The following is an 18,217-nucleotide window of genomic DNA, read 5'->3' on the forward strand; positions in this document are numbered from 1 at the left end:
CAGACGTGACTCAACTGAATTGATTAAGTTGAAACAATGCAGGCTTGAGTTGTCTCAATCTTCACAATACTGTGAAGGGACTTCATGGAAAATGTGGAAATTTCAAGTGTGAACTGATGTGAAGACATGATATTCAGGATTCCTCAGTGTTACATAAGGACATGGAGAACGGGCTGATTGTAGAAGGGCTCTGCCATGAAAAAATAGTTGTGATATTTTGAGTGAAAAAAAAAGGAAGCTACAAACTAACATGGACTATTTCATCTCAATTTTAGAAAATTATATACTTGTGTATAAGCACAGAAAAAAGCATTAATTGTAATTTTCTCTAGGTAGTTAGATTATTGTATTTTCCCAATTTTTACAAGAAACATATATTGCTTTTCTAATCAAAGGGGGGAAAAAATCAATGTTGGGGAAAAAAAGTAAAGGAAAAGATCAATACTTTCTTGAAAAACATACACTAAACAAAGATGGTACTGTACCAAACCATCCAAAGGCTTTACCTTTGGCCAGGAATGTTTATGCTGAATTCTGGTCCCTTTTTTAACTCTCCAACTTTCCCTTACTTTTTAAAACAACACTTTATTTCCATGGTGAAAACAACAGACACATTTTTCATGTTCTATTTATAACCTCCAAGAAAACAGGTGAGACAGTTGATGGGCACCCACCTCATTGGTCGACTTTTGAGCGAGCAAGTGTTTCTCATTAAGGACCATCCAAAGGGCTGCCAGGAACATCACAGTTCCATGACCACAGTCTCCAAACATCACGGCGAACAGGAAGGGGAAAGTGATGATGGTGTAGGGAGCTGTAGAGGTGAGACCACAATGGCCTGAGTCCTCCCAACATTCTTTCAGCCCCACATCAAAGATTTCCCTACCAGGCTCCATGACATAAAAGCTGGTCCCTTGCATCTTTCTGTGTCTGTCTTCTCTCACCATCCCCACCTCTGACACTCAGCCCTCACATACATTAACTCCTCAGTAGGTAAATATTTGGCAACCCACTCCAGCATTCTTGCCTGGAGTCTCTGTGCGACCCCACAGACGGCAGCCCACCAGGCTCCCCCGTCCCTGGGATTCCCCAGGCAAGAATGCTGGAGTGGGTTGCCATTTCCTTCTCCAGTGCATAAAAGTGAAAAGTGAAAGTGAAGTCACTCAGTCGTGTTCGACTCTTCGAAACCCCATGGACTGCATCCTACCAGGCTCCTTTGCCCATGGGATTTTCCAGGCAAGAATACTGGAGTGGGTTGCCATTGCCTTCTCCGAGGTAAATATTACTACTCCCCACTTTACAGATGAGCTGCGTTTTGGAGTAGCTAAGTGACCTTCTGAAGTTCCAGTACTTTGGCCACCTGATGAGAAGAGTCGACTCATTGGAAAAAACTCTGACGTTGGAAAATATTGAGGGCAGGAGGAGAAGGGGCAACAGAGGATGAGATGGTTGGATAGCATCACCAACTCAATGGACGGGAGTTTGAGCAAACTCCAGGAAATAGTGGAGGACAGGGAAGCCTGGCATGCTGCGGTCCATGGGGTCGCAAAGAGTTGGACGTGATTTAGCAACTGAACACCACCCACAAAAGTGACTTTCCCCAAGATCACAAAGTTTAATGGGATTTAAAACCAGTTTTCTCTCTCTAAGTGCTTTCTATACCCTGTCCACTATCACCTTCTGTTTGTTTTTCAACCATTCACATGCACCACACACCTCCAGCAATTACTCACAGGACCCTACAATATAGGTCACAAATTAGATTCAAACTCAGGCTGGAGAACAGCAGCACCATGAACTGCTTGGCTAAAGGACATCTGGTCTACCCTCTTACTTTACAAATCAGACTCAGTGATACAGTATCACTGAGAATCCAGTCTTCTGACTAAAAGTCCTATCTGTGCCCATTGCCATCTCTCCCACACAACACTATGTGACTGTGAAGATGCCTAAGATGACCCTCATTGAATCAGTAAGAAAATGAAAACTGAATTTGTCTGCCTGAGAACAGGTGAAATCCTGTCAAGGAGTATATCTAGCTAATCACCATTTTAAAAGACAATTAAGGGCATCAGAAAACCAAGTAAGATTTTAGGAATGTCACAATTCAAAGCAATGAATTGCCAAGGCCACCGCTGTGATAAATCTTGTTCAATTTTCATTTACAAGCTGCCTGATTGAGAAACACATCAGATTCCTTTACCTGGGTTCATCTCCCGGTAACTGCCTATGCCATATGCATCTACAATATTCTGGAAGCCAGCTGTGAATTTATTTGTCCTGTTAAACGTGGGAGGAGCTGTTTTAGACTGCACTGCTGTCAAGATGGGGACCATGGAGGAGCCACTTAGTTCCTGCAAAAAGAACATATGAGAAGATGTTAGGAAGAATGCCATTGGCTGGGCGTAAGCACATGGCTCACAGCCCAACTCCTGTCACTTGCTCGGTGAACTTGGGACAATTTCTTGATCTGAGACTCATGATTTCATCTGAAGTTAGTACTTATGTAATGTATCTTAAAGGAAGTTGTCAAAGAAAGTAGAGTTCCTCCTGATTCTCTGGCAATCTCCATCCTCAAGCTCCTGCAAATGTTATGCACAGTTCTGAGCCCTCTACTCTTCCTTCTGACTTACTCTCTCAAGAGTTTATTCACTTTCCAAATTTTGTTCCTGTATTCCTAATGGCCTTGACCCTCTCCCAAATTTCCATGGGGCAAATAGGTGATGAGACAGGCCCCCCACTGGGCAGAGAGAGGACTCAAGAGCACGGTGAGAGTTACACAAGGTGCCTGAGTGCTTAGCACAACAGCAGGCATGGGGAGCCATCCACTCCCTGCCTTCTGGCTATTGTTGCAGGTGTCTGGCTATCTGTCTTTCCAGCCCGACAAAGCTAGCAGAGGGACAGCAGCATATCAGCACCCAGTACACTCTTGCTAAGATCAAAGAAATGTCACCTGTGGGTAAGACACTGAGAAGAATAGGCCTTTCTGACATGTGCCCACACACTGGGTAAGGACCAAAGGCGTAAAGATAGAGACAATCCTACCAGGTAAGGGTCACGTGACTTAGGAAGCTAGCAATCTGAACACCTGGCAGAGGGCCCACTCAACTGGACATGACCCTCCCCGCCCCCTGCCCCCTCCCGCACGCACCACGCCTTGCTCCAGTGCCCTCCTGATGCGCACGGTGTCAGCCACTGGGAACCAGATCTCAGCGATGACACACTGCTGGGTGATGTCAATGTTGCACAGGTTCAGGATGTGATAGATGGCCTTCATCTTCTGCACTTTGATGACCCAGGAGTGCCAGTTGGCAGCTGCTTCTTGCAGGAGGCTCTGACGGTGAGACTCTGTCTGTGTTAACACCTGGCCAAAAAAACAGCACCCAGCAAAACAAAGGACACTCAGGGAGATGACAGATAACATGGCAAAAATGCAGGACAGCCAGACCTGGAGGCGTCCTCGGCTCCTGCCTGCTCCTCTGCCTCGCAGTTCTCACCTGGCCTTGAACTCCTGCACTAGAGGTTAAAGCCCTGAGGCCAGGACTGTATATTCCTTTTCTTCTAAACCCCTTATAGTACTATTGTGATAGGTTGAATGGTGTCCCCGCAAAAGACATGCTGAAGTCCTAAGACTGGTAGCTGGGAACATGATCTTGGAAATATGGTCTTTGCAGATGTGATCAAGTTAAAATGAGGTCATGCTGGAGTAGGGTGCGCACTATTCTGGTATGATCAATGTTTTTATAAGAAATCTGGACACTGAGACCCACAGGGAAGATGTGTGTGATGGAGACAGAGACCGGAGTGATGCATCAACGAAGCAAGGACCAGCAAGGATGGCTGACAGCCACCAGCAGCTGGGAAGATGCCTTAGTCCACTCGAGCGGCTATGATAAAACATCATAGACCGGTGCTTTGTAACAGAAAGTTTTCCCAGTTCTGGAAGGTAGAAGTCTGAGATTAGCATGGTTGAAGGCCCTTGTCTCGGCTGCAGACTTCAAATTCTAACCCAACATGGCAGAAGGGCAAGCCAGCTCTCTAAGGTTCTTTTTAAAGGGGCATTAATCCCATGCAGGAGAACCCCAATCTCATGAACTAATCACCTCCCAAAGGCCCCATCTCCCAATACCATCATCCAGGGCATTAGGTTTTTGTGGGGTTTTGTTGCCTTTTTTTCTTTTTTGCTGCACTGGGCCTTCGTTGTAGCACACAGGCTTTTTATTGCTGCACTCGGGCTCTCTCTAGTTGTGGCAAGCAGGGGCTACTCTCTTGTTAGGGAGCACAGGCTGTAGGGAGCACGGGCTGTAGGGTGCACGGGCTCAGTAGTTGTGGTGCATAGGCTTGCTTGGCCCCAGCATGTGGTATCTCAGTTCCTGGACCAGGGATTCAACCCATGTCCCCTGCACTGGAAGGCAGATTCTTAACCACTGAGCCACCAGGAAAATCCCAGTCATTAGGTTTTTAACATTCAGATTTTGGGGTGATATATACATGCGAACTATAGCAAAACAGGCAAGCAAGGATCCTTTCCTAGTGCCTTCAGAGGAAGCCTGGCTCTGCTGGCACCTTGATCTCAGACTTCTCAAGACAGAACTGTGGGAGAATAAATGTGGTTATTTTAAGCCACCCAGTTTGCCATAATTTGTTACATCAGCCAAAGGAAACATACATCTGTTGAAATGCCTTACATACTAAACCTCTCCAATAAATGACAAGTGAATTAATGAATGAAGGAATGATAGGTGATCTGGCCCACATAGGATTTGTTTAAATGGAACCAGTTTTTGTTCTGATGATACAACCCAGTAACACTTTCAGTAACCATTACACAGGGCTACCCAAGACATCTGAAACCTAAGTGTAAGTCTAGCCTAACTTTCATCCTCCTCATGAGACTTTTGTTTTGTTTTGGCCATTCCATCGGGCATGCAGGATCTTGTTCCCTAACCAGGGATCGAACCCGAGTTCCCTGCAGAGGAAGCACAGAGTCCCAACCCCTGAACCACCAGAGAAGTCCCTCCTCATGCAGTTTTCATAAAACCTGGCAAAGTATTCGGGGGAAAGGACTTCAAGGGTAATTGCTTCAGGGAAAGAGTCTCCCTGACGTGACAAAGAGGGAAGAGAGAGGATTAGAAAATCAAACACTGCTTTTTCTGGGAAGATGAACACACACACATCGAATTTCTAAAGATACTCATCAAGTATCTAGATTTGTGCTGATCAGACAGCAGCCACATTAAATACAAATAAAAATCCACTCCCCCAGCCACATTTCAAATGCTCAGGGGTGACACGTGGCTCACGGCTATGACACTGGACTCACATGCTATATAACATTTCCGCCACCACCTACTGGACAGAGCTGATCTGGAATATACCATTTGATATAGGCCAGCAGCTTTCAGGGATCACTCACAAAGCTTATTACTATTATTGAAGAAAAGTCCTATGTTTTGAGAGCCATCCTAGGTGACAACAGATTCAGTATGAGGATATGAACTGGGGGCGTGTTCATATGTGAAACTTGACTCGCTGCCTTGACAGAATTAATTGCTTGGCTCACACAACCGGGCAATTCCATGCAGAAAAAAAATCAGCAAGACTGGCTGTTCGCCTTCATTGGCTAGTGAGTTATATCATAGAGGCGGCCTAGGCCAGTCTGGCAATAAAAGGTTCCTTCTATCAGCCTGGGGTGGGGAACTGAAGGCTGACCAGGGCCGTGGTTAACTCTAAGCCCCAGCAAAGCATCCCTGACAAGCAGAATCATCACGAGCTTAGTGAATGCCATCCATCTACTAATTAAGAAGCCTTCTGCAGCAACAGCGAGTCGAGCATAGCAGACATTCCAGCCAACCTTGGAGCAAGCGCCCTGGGAGACAGGACTCATAGGAAATGGCAGGTGTTTATGTCACACGCCTGAATGCCTCACTCACGGTGAGTAAATCTTCCAGCCTCATGTTGACACCCTGCAGCATCTCTCTGCGCTCCAACGCCAGCTCTGGGCAGGGGTATACAGTGGCTCGATACCTGTGTTTCAAACATTCCATAGGACACACGTGGGTGATTGCCAAGAAGCATAGGCACATCCTTTTCTACTAACCCATCCCTTGTCCACTTTGGTTAGATGACCACTTTTCCCCACAGTAACCATCTAGCGAGCAGCCAGACACTGGATCTCGGCCTACAGTTCCCAACACATGGCTCACACCATCTGAATTAAACCTGTGGTTCTATTATATGAATGGGCTCCACTCAAACCACAAAACCCACCAGCTGGTGTATAAAAACGACTGCAAGCTTGACTAGTCTTGTCTTCTCCCCAGAACTTACTGTTTTGGTGTCTTTTCTCTACTGAATTTCTGCTTCTAAGGGGCTGCACATAAGATGATTCAGTAATCTCAGAAACGACTAAGCATGCAGTTTGCTTGTTGTTTAGCAGCTGATAAAGGGGTGAGAAGGAATCAACTGAAACGTCTTTTTCGACCTTTTAAATTTTACACATCAAGATCTCTCTGTTTCTATCCCCACAGTTACTAAAAAGCAGTTGCCTTTTTAGCACTATTATCAAACGTGGGAAAGTTATTCAAAAACCTTAAGCAACCTCAAAGAAGCCCTACTCGAGCCTTGCTGTTGTTCAATTGCTAAGTTATGTCCAACTCTCTGTGACCCCCTGGACTACAGCCTGCCAGGCTTCTCTGTCCATGGGAATTCCCAGACAGGAATACCAGAGAGGGTTGCCATTCCCTTCTCCAGGGGATCTTCCCCATCCAGGAATTGAACCCATGTCTCCTGCACTGGCAGGAGAATTCATTACCACTGAGCAACCAGGAAAGTTTATTTGGATTTATTGCATAGACCCTGAACTAATCCTGATCCAAATAGCTGATGAAAAGAACCTTTAATAGTCGCTTACCCATCACAGACCTTCTTGATTTTCTCCCTGAGCTGTTCTCCTTGATAAAATATGATGAATATATTCTTTTTAATTTCTTCTCTCTGGAAAATCAGAACAGTAAAATGCATGTGTTTAGAATTTATTTTTTCTAAATTTAAAATTGGAAAACTTCAACTTCTCCCAGTTGATTCAAGTTTGTAATATTATGATTGAGGGCAAGGCCACGGAGGCAGGCTGGGTGGAGCCCTCAGGCAGGCTGATACAGCCTCAGAGGGACAACATCGCTGTCTGCTACACGAGAGGGATCACAGCCGAACCTTGTATTCAGCTCTGAGCCCTGTGTTTAAGAGATGTGTTAATAAACAACAAAACACACAGAAGAGAAGGAACCAGGATATGCAGGCCTTAAAGTAAAAGTAGCTGACCTAGCTCACCAAAGGTAACTCATAAACAACATTTATACTTTAGGGACGAATGGTATTTGACATTCAACAAAGACAGAGCCAGCAGTCATGCAGGGATATGAGAGCTGGACAAGAAAGAAGGCTGAGCACCAAAGAATTGATGCTTTTGAACTGTGGTGTTGGAGAAGACTCTTAAGGGTCCCTTGGACAACAAGACCAAATCAGTCAATCCTAAGGGAAATCGACCCTGAATATTCATTGGAAGGACTGATGCTGAAGCTCCAATACTTTGGCCACCTGATGTGAAGAGCCGACTCATTGGAAAAGACCCTGATGCTGGGAAAGATTGAAAGCAAAAGGAGGAGGCAGCAGAGGATGATGGTTGGATGGCATCACTGACTCAAGAGACCTGAGTTTGAGCAAACTCCGGGAGACAGTGAAGGACAGGGAGGCCTGCTGTGTGGCAGCTCATGGGGTCTCAAAGAGTCGGAGATGACTAAGCAACCGAACAATAACAACGAAGAGCCGGGTCTAATGTTTGACTTACATACTCACTGTATGCCCAAAGGAACACTAATTAAATGCATTTTTAAAGTCCAAGTCTAACATTTCATAAGAAAAGGAAAATAGGTATTTCACAAGCATATATGGAAATGTTCAACCTTAACTGTAAGCAAAGAAATGCACTTTTTTACTCTTATTTAGTTTGGGGTGGGGAGTGAAGGTAAAATTATGAAACCCGTTGTTGGGAAAGTGATAACAAATCCTACACACTCATTACACATGACTTACGTCTCAGGTATCTTTGGAATCAGGTATGACTCCACTGAAAAGCTTCTTGTCAGGACATATCAAGGGTCATGAAAATGCCCACACCCTTTAAGCCAGCAATCCTATTTCCTTGAATTCATATCATGGAACTAGTTCAGAAGTAAACAAAAATTCACGTGCATGATGATGCTTATCATAGTGTCTATATTCTGGAGAAAAATTGGAAATTAAGTGTCTAAAATCAGATAATGAATGTCACATCAACTCAGTGGAGACATTAGATACCAACTGAAAATATCAAAATGAATTGTCTCTTTGGTAGCTGCTCATGGGAGCAGGAAAGGGATATTTTAGGATTCGGGGAGCCGCCTGCTTTACATTATTTCCAAAGGTTCCCTCACCCATGGAGCACCACTCCCACCCACGGTCCTTTGCTGAATCTCTTAAGATCTTCTTGTCTCTGGATTCACCAGACCCAGGAATCTATTCTGACCACACACCATCTGCTCAGTGACCTTCAAAGTCATCAGGCTAAAGTCATCTTACTTTATAAATACTCTCTTTACCACCAGGACTACAGAATGTCAAAATATGATTATGAAAAGTAATGATTCAATGTCACATTTTAAAATATTAATATTTATAGGACACACTGTAATACAGGAGGGCATTTATATTATATAAAATCAACAGAAGGCAAAAAAAAAGATTTCCATGTTTTAACTACAACAATATTAAATCATACCTGCCTATAGCTATGGATTACAGAAAAAGAGCACAAGAAAAAAATAAAAATAAAGACATGAAAATGCTGAATTTTTGTATTTTTTAAAAACAAACTTTTTTCTTATTTTCTATGAAGTTGTTTTCCATGAAATAAAGCTTAAAATTGCATTTTTAGCCTTTATTTTTTACACTAGATTATGATTTTTTTTTAGAAATAAAGCAAGCTTCTTGGAATTAAAAAGTGGATTTAAATACTAACCAGAAGGGTGGAAGAAGCAAATCCTACAAAACTAGTAGCAGTAACATGTGGCACTCAGTGAAGGAGACCCTCAAAATCTTCATTCCAAACGTATGGTCTGCTGACGACCAGGAACCAACTGCAAGCTGGTTAACAATGCGGGCTCCTGGGCACCACCACAGACGCAATGAATCAGAATCCACACTGGACAACATCTTCTGCTCAAGAGCACCCTGGAGCTTGGAGCACACTGACCTACATTAGTTATCAGGGCTTTGTGATGAAGACACAGCTGCCGACCTATGCGGCACCAGTACAGCAAAGTTTCCAGGAACTTGTCCAGTTAAGTCATTTGGAGGAATGACCACTTATGAGGTGCTAACAAGACTCAGTCCTAGAACTGACCTTTCATGGGTATTATTGAAAAAGGAGGGATGGGGAAGAAAAAAGAAAAGAAAGGAGAAAAAAAGGAAGTAGATATTAACTTCACAGAGCTAAAGACTCAGGATTTGAGAGAACAAAAGCCCCCTGGCAGGGCAAACCCCTCTGGTGGGGCTACAGGAAACTTATGAGAATGTTTTCCGCAGCCTGAGATACCCACTGTAACGGGATCTTCCAGAACTGTGTCCATCTCACTGAACTTTACGTAGATGTTTCCTCGGCAAATTCGCCACAGCAGCCTCTCAAAGGAAGCCATCCTCTCCCGGTTGACCACACCAGCTGTGAACCTGGGCAGTCAGAAGAGGAGATATTACTGAGGCACAGGGAGTGGGTACAGGCAGAAGACCCCATGGGATGTGAAGATAAGCAGACAGAAGGTAGAAGCCCACTGCCCTCTAAGCAGGAAGGAAGGACATGGCCCTGCTTAGCACTCTGGATCCCAGTCCCAATGAACCCCAACTCCCCTCTGACCTCCTGTTTCCTTTGACATGTCCACGTGTCCTTAATCATCCCAATACTATACGTTCACTTATTTGCAATTAACAATATGACAGACCATTCATTATATCATTGCAGCTAAAAGAAGCAAGTATTCAATCTGCTCAACAATGGTCTCTATGCATTTATACAAATAATGTACTAAGACTGAAATGTATGTATTGCTGTCTATATGTCTCTACTTATACAATCATCTAGGTATCTGGATAAGTTTCTAACTCAAACTTTTCACATTAACTTAAAATGGTTACTTTCATTGGCCCATTATTGTAAATATATGTTACCCAGTATTACCTTCTGATTAAATATTTTCAATACATAGTTTCCTTTCCTTTCCAAATTCAATGTCTAGTGCTCAAATAGCAGTATCTGCTGAATAAAGAACTAGAATTCCAAAACTCACTCTCAATTTTACTTCAACAGTAAATGAAATCCCACCATTTTGAATCATCACACGTTTTGGTGGGTATTATCATACTCTGTTACTTCTACTTGTGGAAGACGTGACTGCCCAACTACCACATTGCTAATTACACTTCAAACTTCACACTCCAAATCTATTATCAAAACAGTATTTTAGAGACAAGGCAAAAAAAAAAAAACAAACATGTATCCCATAGCCCTCCAGGGACAGTCGAGAAACCCTACCTAAACAATTTTCACTATATCCTTCCCACGTGGAGACAATACAAACGTCGCACTTTTCAGACTCAAGAATGTCAGTCTCACCATTAAAAAGATAACACTACCTACACCTCCACCAACCAGATCAGGTTAAACTTGGGTTTTTTACTGGATGGAGGCCTATAATCGTGTGAAACTGTCCTCTTGTCAGTCATGATTTGTCCATTCATTCATTCACTCAAACAGTCAGGGAAATCTACCACATGCCAGGCACTGAGCATGCAGACCAGGGACCCAACTACATATAACTTTCAGAGCAGGAATTTCACTGACCCCAGCTTTCCACTGATGTACGCAGGCGTAGGTCTCAACTCCAGGAGACCGGAAGTGTCTTCTACAAAGAAATCATCTGCTAAGTTGGCTTCTGTCTGAAAGTCAAAGAATCACTATTTTCATTTAAATGTACTTAGACTATCTTAAAAGCACCCACATTGCATGACTTCATCTGCTTTTACATAATTACTCAATTTTCTACAAATAGAATTCAGAAGACCTGATGCTTAAACCTAATTTAGTTTTCTGTTTCAAATAAAGATGTAACTGTGTATTTTTTTTTTTAACTGTGTATTTAAAACAAGGTCTCTTCGTACCAAAATCCCAAATCTGCTCAAACTAATTGTTGTGCTTTTTTCTGACTTCCATTTCTCTCTGGGCCATTTGGGCCACGTACTTTATTAGTGAGTTCCTTAAGGCTGAGCACCGAAGAATCGATGCTTTTGAACTGTGGTGTTGGAGAAGACTCTTGAGAGTCCCTTGGGCTGCAAGGAGATCCAACCAGTCCATTCTGAAGGAGATCAGCCCTGGGATTTCTTTGGAGGGAATGATGCTGAAGCTGAAACTCCAGTACTTTGGCCACCTCATGCGAAGAGTTGACTCATTGGAAAAGACTCTGATGCTGGGAGGGATAGGGGGCAAGAGGAGAAAGGGACGACAGAGGATGAGATGGCTGGATGGCATCACTGACTCAATGGACATGAGTCTGGGTGAACTCCGGGTGTTGGTGATGGACAGGGAGGCCTGGAATGCTGCGATTCATAGGGTTGCAAAGAGTCAGACACGACTGAGCGACTGATTTGATCTGATAATATTTTTGCATTCATTTCAACCAACGCCACATGCCACCCTAACCCTCGCCACCCACAGCCCAGCCAGACAACAGAAACATCACAATTTACTCATATTCCAAACCAACCAGTTGTCAAAATAGAAATTTGAGGTTCTAGAGAAAAGGGCCCTTGAATACACAGTCCCCAAATTACAACCTCAAAGAAGTCCTGGGTTTTCTTCAGGAGATGTTTGAATTCCGTCAGTTCTAGGAAGTTTTTCTTCAAAGCCTGATAGTTCTGATTGGCTTCCTGAAGCTCTCCTTCCAGTTTTTCTAGAGCAGTCTTTGCAGGAGGGAAAAAGAAAGTAAGCCAGGCAGAAAACACTATGACATTTACTGTACATTAACCACAACAAATAATATCAAGTATGCAGAGCATCACAACGTAGCTTGAAGTTGAGAGGCCTGTTCAGTCAAACTCAACAAGACTGTAGAGCTGAAAGTACAGACATCACTTTGCTGACAAAGACCTGTATAGTCAAAGCTATGGCTTTTTCAATAGTCATGTATGGATGTGAGAGATGGACCATAAAGAAGGCTGAGCACCGAAGAATTGATGCTTTCAAATTGCGGTGCTGGGGAAGGCTTTTGAGAGTTCCTTGGACTGCAAGGAGATCAAACCAGTCAATCCTAAAGAAAATCAACCCTGAATATTCATTGGAAGGACTGAGGCTGAAGCTGAAGCTCAGTACTTCAGCCACCTGATGAGAAGAGCCGACTCATTGGAAAAGACTCTGATACTGAGAAAGATAGAAGGCAGGAGGAGAAGGGGACAACAGAGGATGAAATGGTTGGATGGCATCACCAATTCAATGGATGTTGGGTTTGAGCAAACTCTGGGAAATGGTGAAGGACAGGGAAGCCTGGCATGCTGCAGTCCATGGGGTTGCAAATAGTCAGACATAACTCAGCAACTGAACAACAAGTCCAGCCATGGTCATACACTCTCAGGAGTTCCCTTATCAAATGGGGAGGACCAGAAAACACTCTGGGGAAGGAAAATGAGCTACATGAGAAGTCAAGGGATTCCGGCAAGTCACATATCAGCAAGGGATTTTTGCTTTTGTTAAACAGGTAACAAGTATATTTGTTTTCAAATTAACACTAGTTATTTTAGTGCTCAGACATTCAGTCACGTCCAACTCTTTGCCACCCCATGGACTGTAGCTCACTAGGCTCCTCTGTCCATGGGATTCTCCAAGCAAGAACCCTGGAATGGGTTGCCATTTCCTCTTCCAGGGGATCTTCCCAACCCAGAGATTGAACCTGCATCTCTTATGTAAACTTGGAAACAAAAATACTTGTTACCTGTTTAACAAAAGCAAAAGTCCCTATGCTTGTCAAATTTTAATGTAATATCAAAGAATATCCACAATTATTTGAAAAGACTATTAAAACACTCCTCCCTTTCCCAACTACCTATTTTTCAAGACTAAATTCTCTTCATATACTTCAATGAGAACATATCACAACAGATTCAAAGCACACGAAGTCAATCTTCTATTAAGTCAAACATATAAATTTGCTAACAACATCACTCTTCACTAAAGTTTTTTCTTTGAAAATACAATTATTTTTAATTAAAAATGTTAACATGTAATGAGATATTATTTTTAATGAATTAATAAATATTTTACTTTTTTCAGTTTTAGTTCCTAATACAGTTGTTGTTGTTCGGTTGCTCAGTTTTGTCCAACTCTTTGCAACCCCGTGGACTGCAGCACACCAGGCTTCCCTATCCTTCACTATTTCCCAGAGTTCACTCAAACTCATGTCCATTGAATCATCCCCTTCTGCCTTCAATCTTTCCTAGCATCAGGGTCTTTTCCAATGAGTCTGCTTTTCGCATCAGGTGGCCAAAGTATTGGAGCTTCAGCACCAGTCCTTCCAGTGAATATTCAGGGTGGATTTCCCTTAGGATTGACTAGTTTGATCTCCTTGCAATCCAAGGGACTCTCAAGAGTCTTCTCCAGCAGTATCAATAAACATGAAGTGAAGTGAAGTCGCTCAGTCATGTCCAACTCTTTGCGACCCTGTGGACTGTAGCCTACCAGGCTCCTCCGTCCATGGGATTTTCCAGGCAAGAGTACTGGAGTGGGTTGCCATTTCCTTCTCCAATAAACATAACCCTCCTAAATAAAGCTCTTTGGGATCCTCAACAAGGTGTTAAGAGTAGTATACAATCAAGGAACCAGCCCAAGGAGCCTGTAGGACTTGAGAGGTAGGACAGGGCCAAGGAGAGCAGATTCTGCTGGCCAGGATGGACCTGACTCAGGCAAGAAGGACATCATCAACACTCTCAAGCAGGGAAGTGACATAGTAGAGCGATACAGTCCAAGGGGTCACAGAGTCGGACACAACTGAGCGACTGAGCATGCACACAATAACCTAGAAGGGAAAAGAATCTGGAAAAGAATCTATAAAAAGATTATGATGAGAACATGAGCCATTAAGCTAGCTCACAGTTCACAAGAACAGATGTAGGTGTTTAGGAAGGTGAGGGGGATGGAGGCAGGAGTGGAGCTGGTAACTAACAAGGCTGGTGCTAGAACACCAGGGGTAAGACTGAAACTGGAGATGATCTTATGGAAATCCTATTTGTATGGATTAAAACCTTCTCCTCAAATATCCAGATTTTAATATGACCAGATCCAAAATATATTCAAGCAGAGTTGCCAGTCTTGTCAGTCTCATGACTCCGTTAGAGAATCTAGATTTATGCTACTGGTGGCTTCAACAATTTCAAGAATTTTAAATTATCTTAAAAGAAAACAAAAAAATCACATGAGAAAACCCAGCCAGAGATAAGGCTCAATAAATGAAGTGCTTCCATACCTGTTCACCTGTCTTAGTGAGCTCTTTCTCTTTTGAGGATAAAAAGTCCTTTTTTTTTTTTTTAACAAAGATCAATAGGGCCTTCCAGGATTTGGATCTGCCCACTTTTTGACAACATGTGAAATGCCTGGCTGGATAAATCACAAGCTGAAATCAAGATTGCCCAGATTGTGGAAAACTGAAGTGGAGGCTTCTAATAGTCCCGCTGACCAGTCCCAGTGCAATGAGTTTGTCTGAAAATGCTGGAAAGTCTGGTGCTTGGAGAGGGTGCCACTGTCTCTTGTACATAAGGTCATGATGTGTCTATGTCAAAAGTTCTTATATATTTCTTTTATAAGCTGAAAGAAGGTCTATTTTTATGTTTTTAGGTCTATGAATGGAACGTTGTAAATGCCTGTCAAACAATAAAAAAACATTGAAAAGTGAAAAAAAAAAAAAAAAGATTGCCCAGAGAAATATCAAGAACCTCAGATATGCAGATAATACCACACTAATGGCAGAATGTGAAGAGAAACTAAGGAGCCTCCTGATGAAAGTGAAGAGGAAGAGAGTGAAAAACCTGGCATAAAATTCAGCATTCAAAAAATTAAGATCATGGCATCTGGTCCCATCAGGCAAGGTCCCTTCAAGGCAAACAGAGCGGGGAAAAGTGGAAGCGGTAAATGATTTTCTTTTCTTGGGCTCCAAAATCTGTGTGGATGGTGACTACAGCCAAGAAATTAAAAGATGCTGCATCTTGGAAGGCAAACTGTGACAAACCTAGACAGCATATTAAAAAGCAGAGACGTCACTTTGCCAACAAAGGGCCATACAGTCAAAAGCTATGGTTTTCCCAATAGTCATGTACAGATATGAGAGCTGGACCATAAAGAAGGCTGAGCACCAAAGAATTGATGCTTTTGAACTGTGGTGCTGGAGAAGACTTTTGAGAGTCCCTTGGACTGCAAGGAGATCCAACCAGTCAATCCTAAAGGACTGAAGAACCCTAAAGAATATTCATTGGAAGGACTGATGCTGAAGCTAAAGCCTCAATACTTTGGCTACCTGAAGCCAAGAGCCAGTTCATTGGAAAAGACCCTGGATGCCAGGAAAGACTGAAGGCAAAAGAAGAGGGTGACAGAGGATGAGATAATTGGATTGGCATCGCCAACTCAATGGACATGAGTCTGAGCAAATTCTGGGAGACAGTAAAGGACAGGGAAGCCTGGCATGCTGCAGATCATGGGGTCGCAAAGAGTCAGACACAACTTAGCAACTGAACAACAGTAACCTTTTGACATCCTCTCCCCCTGGCTCACCCTCTCCCCTCGCCCCACAGCCTGCTCTCAAAGCTCCCAGAGGCAAGGCCATGTTTCACCAAGGTGCCTTGTGCACAGCAGATACTCAGTGTTTTACAAAAGCAAATTGACAGAGAAGGGAGAGAAAGAGGGAGGGGTCCTCCAGCCACAAAGGCCTTAGCCAAAGAAAACTGCTACCTTCTCCCACTTGACCTCAGAATCCAATCTGAGGGGATGCCTCAATCCAGAGTGGACCCAATGCATCAGACAGACAATTCAGAAGCAAACCACTGGATCCCACAACTGTACTTCTGGGTATATTTATCCAAAGGAAAGGAAATCATAACTGGAAAAGAAACGGGCATCCCCCTGCTCATCGCAGAATTGTTTACAATAGCCAAGACATGGAAACAATACACATGGCCACCAAAAGGTGCAAGAGTGACTAAAAACTGCACTTTAAAAACTGGGGGGCTTTTCCTGGGGGAGTAACACTGAAAAGTGGACCAACACATAAACCCACCCCCATGCCTTCAGCAATGGGGTAGAGGACCATGAGAGGCTTGCAGGGTTCACAGGAGACAGGCTTCGACACCGTACTCTGTTAAGTCAGAAAGAACCTACCTCCAGGATGATCATTTCCCGTGGGAGAGGGGTCAGCGGGGACTTCTCAGGCACCTGAATCTCAATCTCATCTTGCATCTGATCTTCCAGAAAACCTGAAGGATGAAACCCCACCAGACAGCGCAAGGTGAGAGTGTTTTCTCACACCTAAGCAATGGGGCCAAGTGGGACTGATGCGTTTCCCAGTTCAGCTGCCTGAATTGCCCTGGCACCTGCCACAGAACCTGGCCCCCATCTCTAGCCTCCTCTGCCCCCAACCAGGTCTGTCTCAACCTAGAGTAGCAGTATCACACATAGAGGCAGATTGCAGGACATCACCCCTGCAAACCATCTCCCTCCCTACCAGTGCACATTCAAACTGCAAGCAGAAAACTGGCTTACGCAGGATTCTCTCCAATGATTCACACCTTCTGACTTCATTCACAAATTTCCTCTGGAAGCGGCTCTCTTTCACATTTAACTAGAGGGAGAGGAAAGCCACAAGGCACACGTTAGTAGCAACCGCTGGCAACGTATTCTCTTTGGCTATTATTAATTATTAATGCTGCAGAATGTTGCTGGAATCATCTTAGGACTAGATACTTCCATGAACAAGACAGGAGAGTTCCAGTCAAAATATACCTTGATATTCTTACCCTCAGTTCCCCAAATGCCACAAGCTCTGGCCCCTGTAAACTTTTCTTAAGTTTTAGCTGCACTTACTATCCAAATTGCTTTGAATTCCTCAATGGAGTCATGAATACAATAGGACCTTGAATATAGCACAGCTCCAAGCAGTGGATCCTGGTCTTCAAGAAAGACAGCATCCTTTTGTGCTGGTGACCCCTCAGCTCAGCCCAATAAGTGTTATTAAGGAGCTACCCCATGTCAGGTCCTGAGTTGGAACTAGGGCTGCAAAGACATGATCCTTCTCTGAAGGTCTTAGTTTTGACCGGACCTTAGTGGGAAAATGAGTGGAATTAGTGAGTCCCATTTTCTAAACTGAATTCAAAAGCTTTTGGCGAGGACCTCAACTGCCTCTGGGAAATGATACCCCGATTTACTTAAGACAGTCCTATGGTGACAGACCGGAGAAGGCGATGGCACCCCAGTCCAGTACTCTTGCCTGGAAAATCCCATGGACAGAGGAGCCTGGTGGGCTGCAGTCCATGGGGCCATAAAGAGTCGGACACGACTGAGCGACTTCCCTTTTACTTTTCACTTTCATGCATTGGAGGAGGAAATGGCAACCCACTCCAGTGTTCTTGCCTGGAGAATCCCAGGGACGAGAGGCCTGGTGGGCTGCCGTCTATGGGGTCGCACAGAGTCGGACACGACTGAAGCGACTTAGCAGCAGCAGCAGCAGCATGGTGACAGACGGTAAACAGACTTATTATGGTGATCATTTGAAATGTATAGAAATACTGATATCCTGGTATTGTGGTGTGCTAGGAACTACCAGTGTTGTAGGTCAATCATACTTCAAAATCAAAGAAACTCATAGAAAAAAAGATCAGATTTGTGATTACCAGAGGTGGGAGTTGAGGTAATAGACAAATTGGATGAAGACCGTCAAAAGGTACAAACTTCCTTTTATTAGATAAATAAATTATTATTAGATAATTACAGAAATAATTTTATCTAGTTATGAGATAAATTATTAGATAATTAGATAAATTAGTAGATAAATACGTACTAGGGATATAATGTACATGATAAATATGATGAACACTGTTGTAC

General features: G+C 43.5%; 1 protein-coding gene across 4 annotated transcripts in view; it reads right to left on the minus strand.

The window, feature by feature from the left end:
- ATP6V0A4 (ATPase H+ transporting V0 subunit a4) overlaps positions 1 to 18,217 on the minus strand; it is a 71,048-nt gene that overhangs the window by 27,543 nt on the left and 25,288 nt on the right. For 3 of the 4 annotated variants that reach the window (XM_019959156.2, XM_019959157.2, XM_019959158.2), the window contains 10 exons: positions 16,880 to 16,958; positions 16,499 to 16,593; positions 11,920 to 12,045; positions 10,931 to 11,025; positions 9,636 to 9,762; positions 6,914 to 6,996; positions 5,934 to 6,027; positions 3,152 to 3,364; positions 2,204 to 2,354; positions 675 to 814 (listed from right to left, as the gene is read on the minus strand). In XM_019959156.2, coding sequence (XP_019814715.2) covers positions 675 to 814; positions 2,204 to 2,354; positions 3,152 to 3,364; positions 5,934 to 6,027; positions 6,914 to 6,996; positions 9,636 to 9,762; positions 10,931 to 11,025; positions 11,920 to 12,045; positions 16,499 to 16,593; positions 16,880 to 16,958 — 1,203 coding nt within the window. The remainder of the gene's footprint in view (positions 1 to 674; positions 815 to 2,203; positions 2,355 to 3,151; positions 3,365 to 5,933; positions 6,028 to 6,913; positions 6,997 to 9,635; positions 9,763 to 10,930; positions 11,026 to 11,919; positions 12,046 to 16,498; positions 16,594 to 16,879; positions 16,959 to 18,217) is intronic. The other variant, XM_070788219.1, reaches the window with a different exon arrangement.

The sequence above is a fragment of the Bos indicus genome, chromosome 4 (genome assembly GCF_029378745.1).
Source record: "Bos indicus isolate NIAB-ARS_2022 breed Sahiwal x Tharparkar chromosome 4, NIAB-ARS_B.indTharparkar_mat_pri_1.0, whole genome shotgun sequence".
In the NCBI taxonomy this organism is placed as follows: Eukaryota; Metazoa; Chordata; class Mammalia; order Artiodactyla; family Bovidae; genus Bos; species Bos indicus.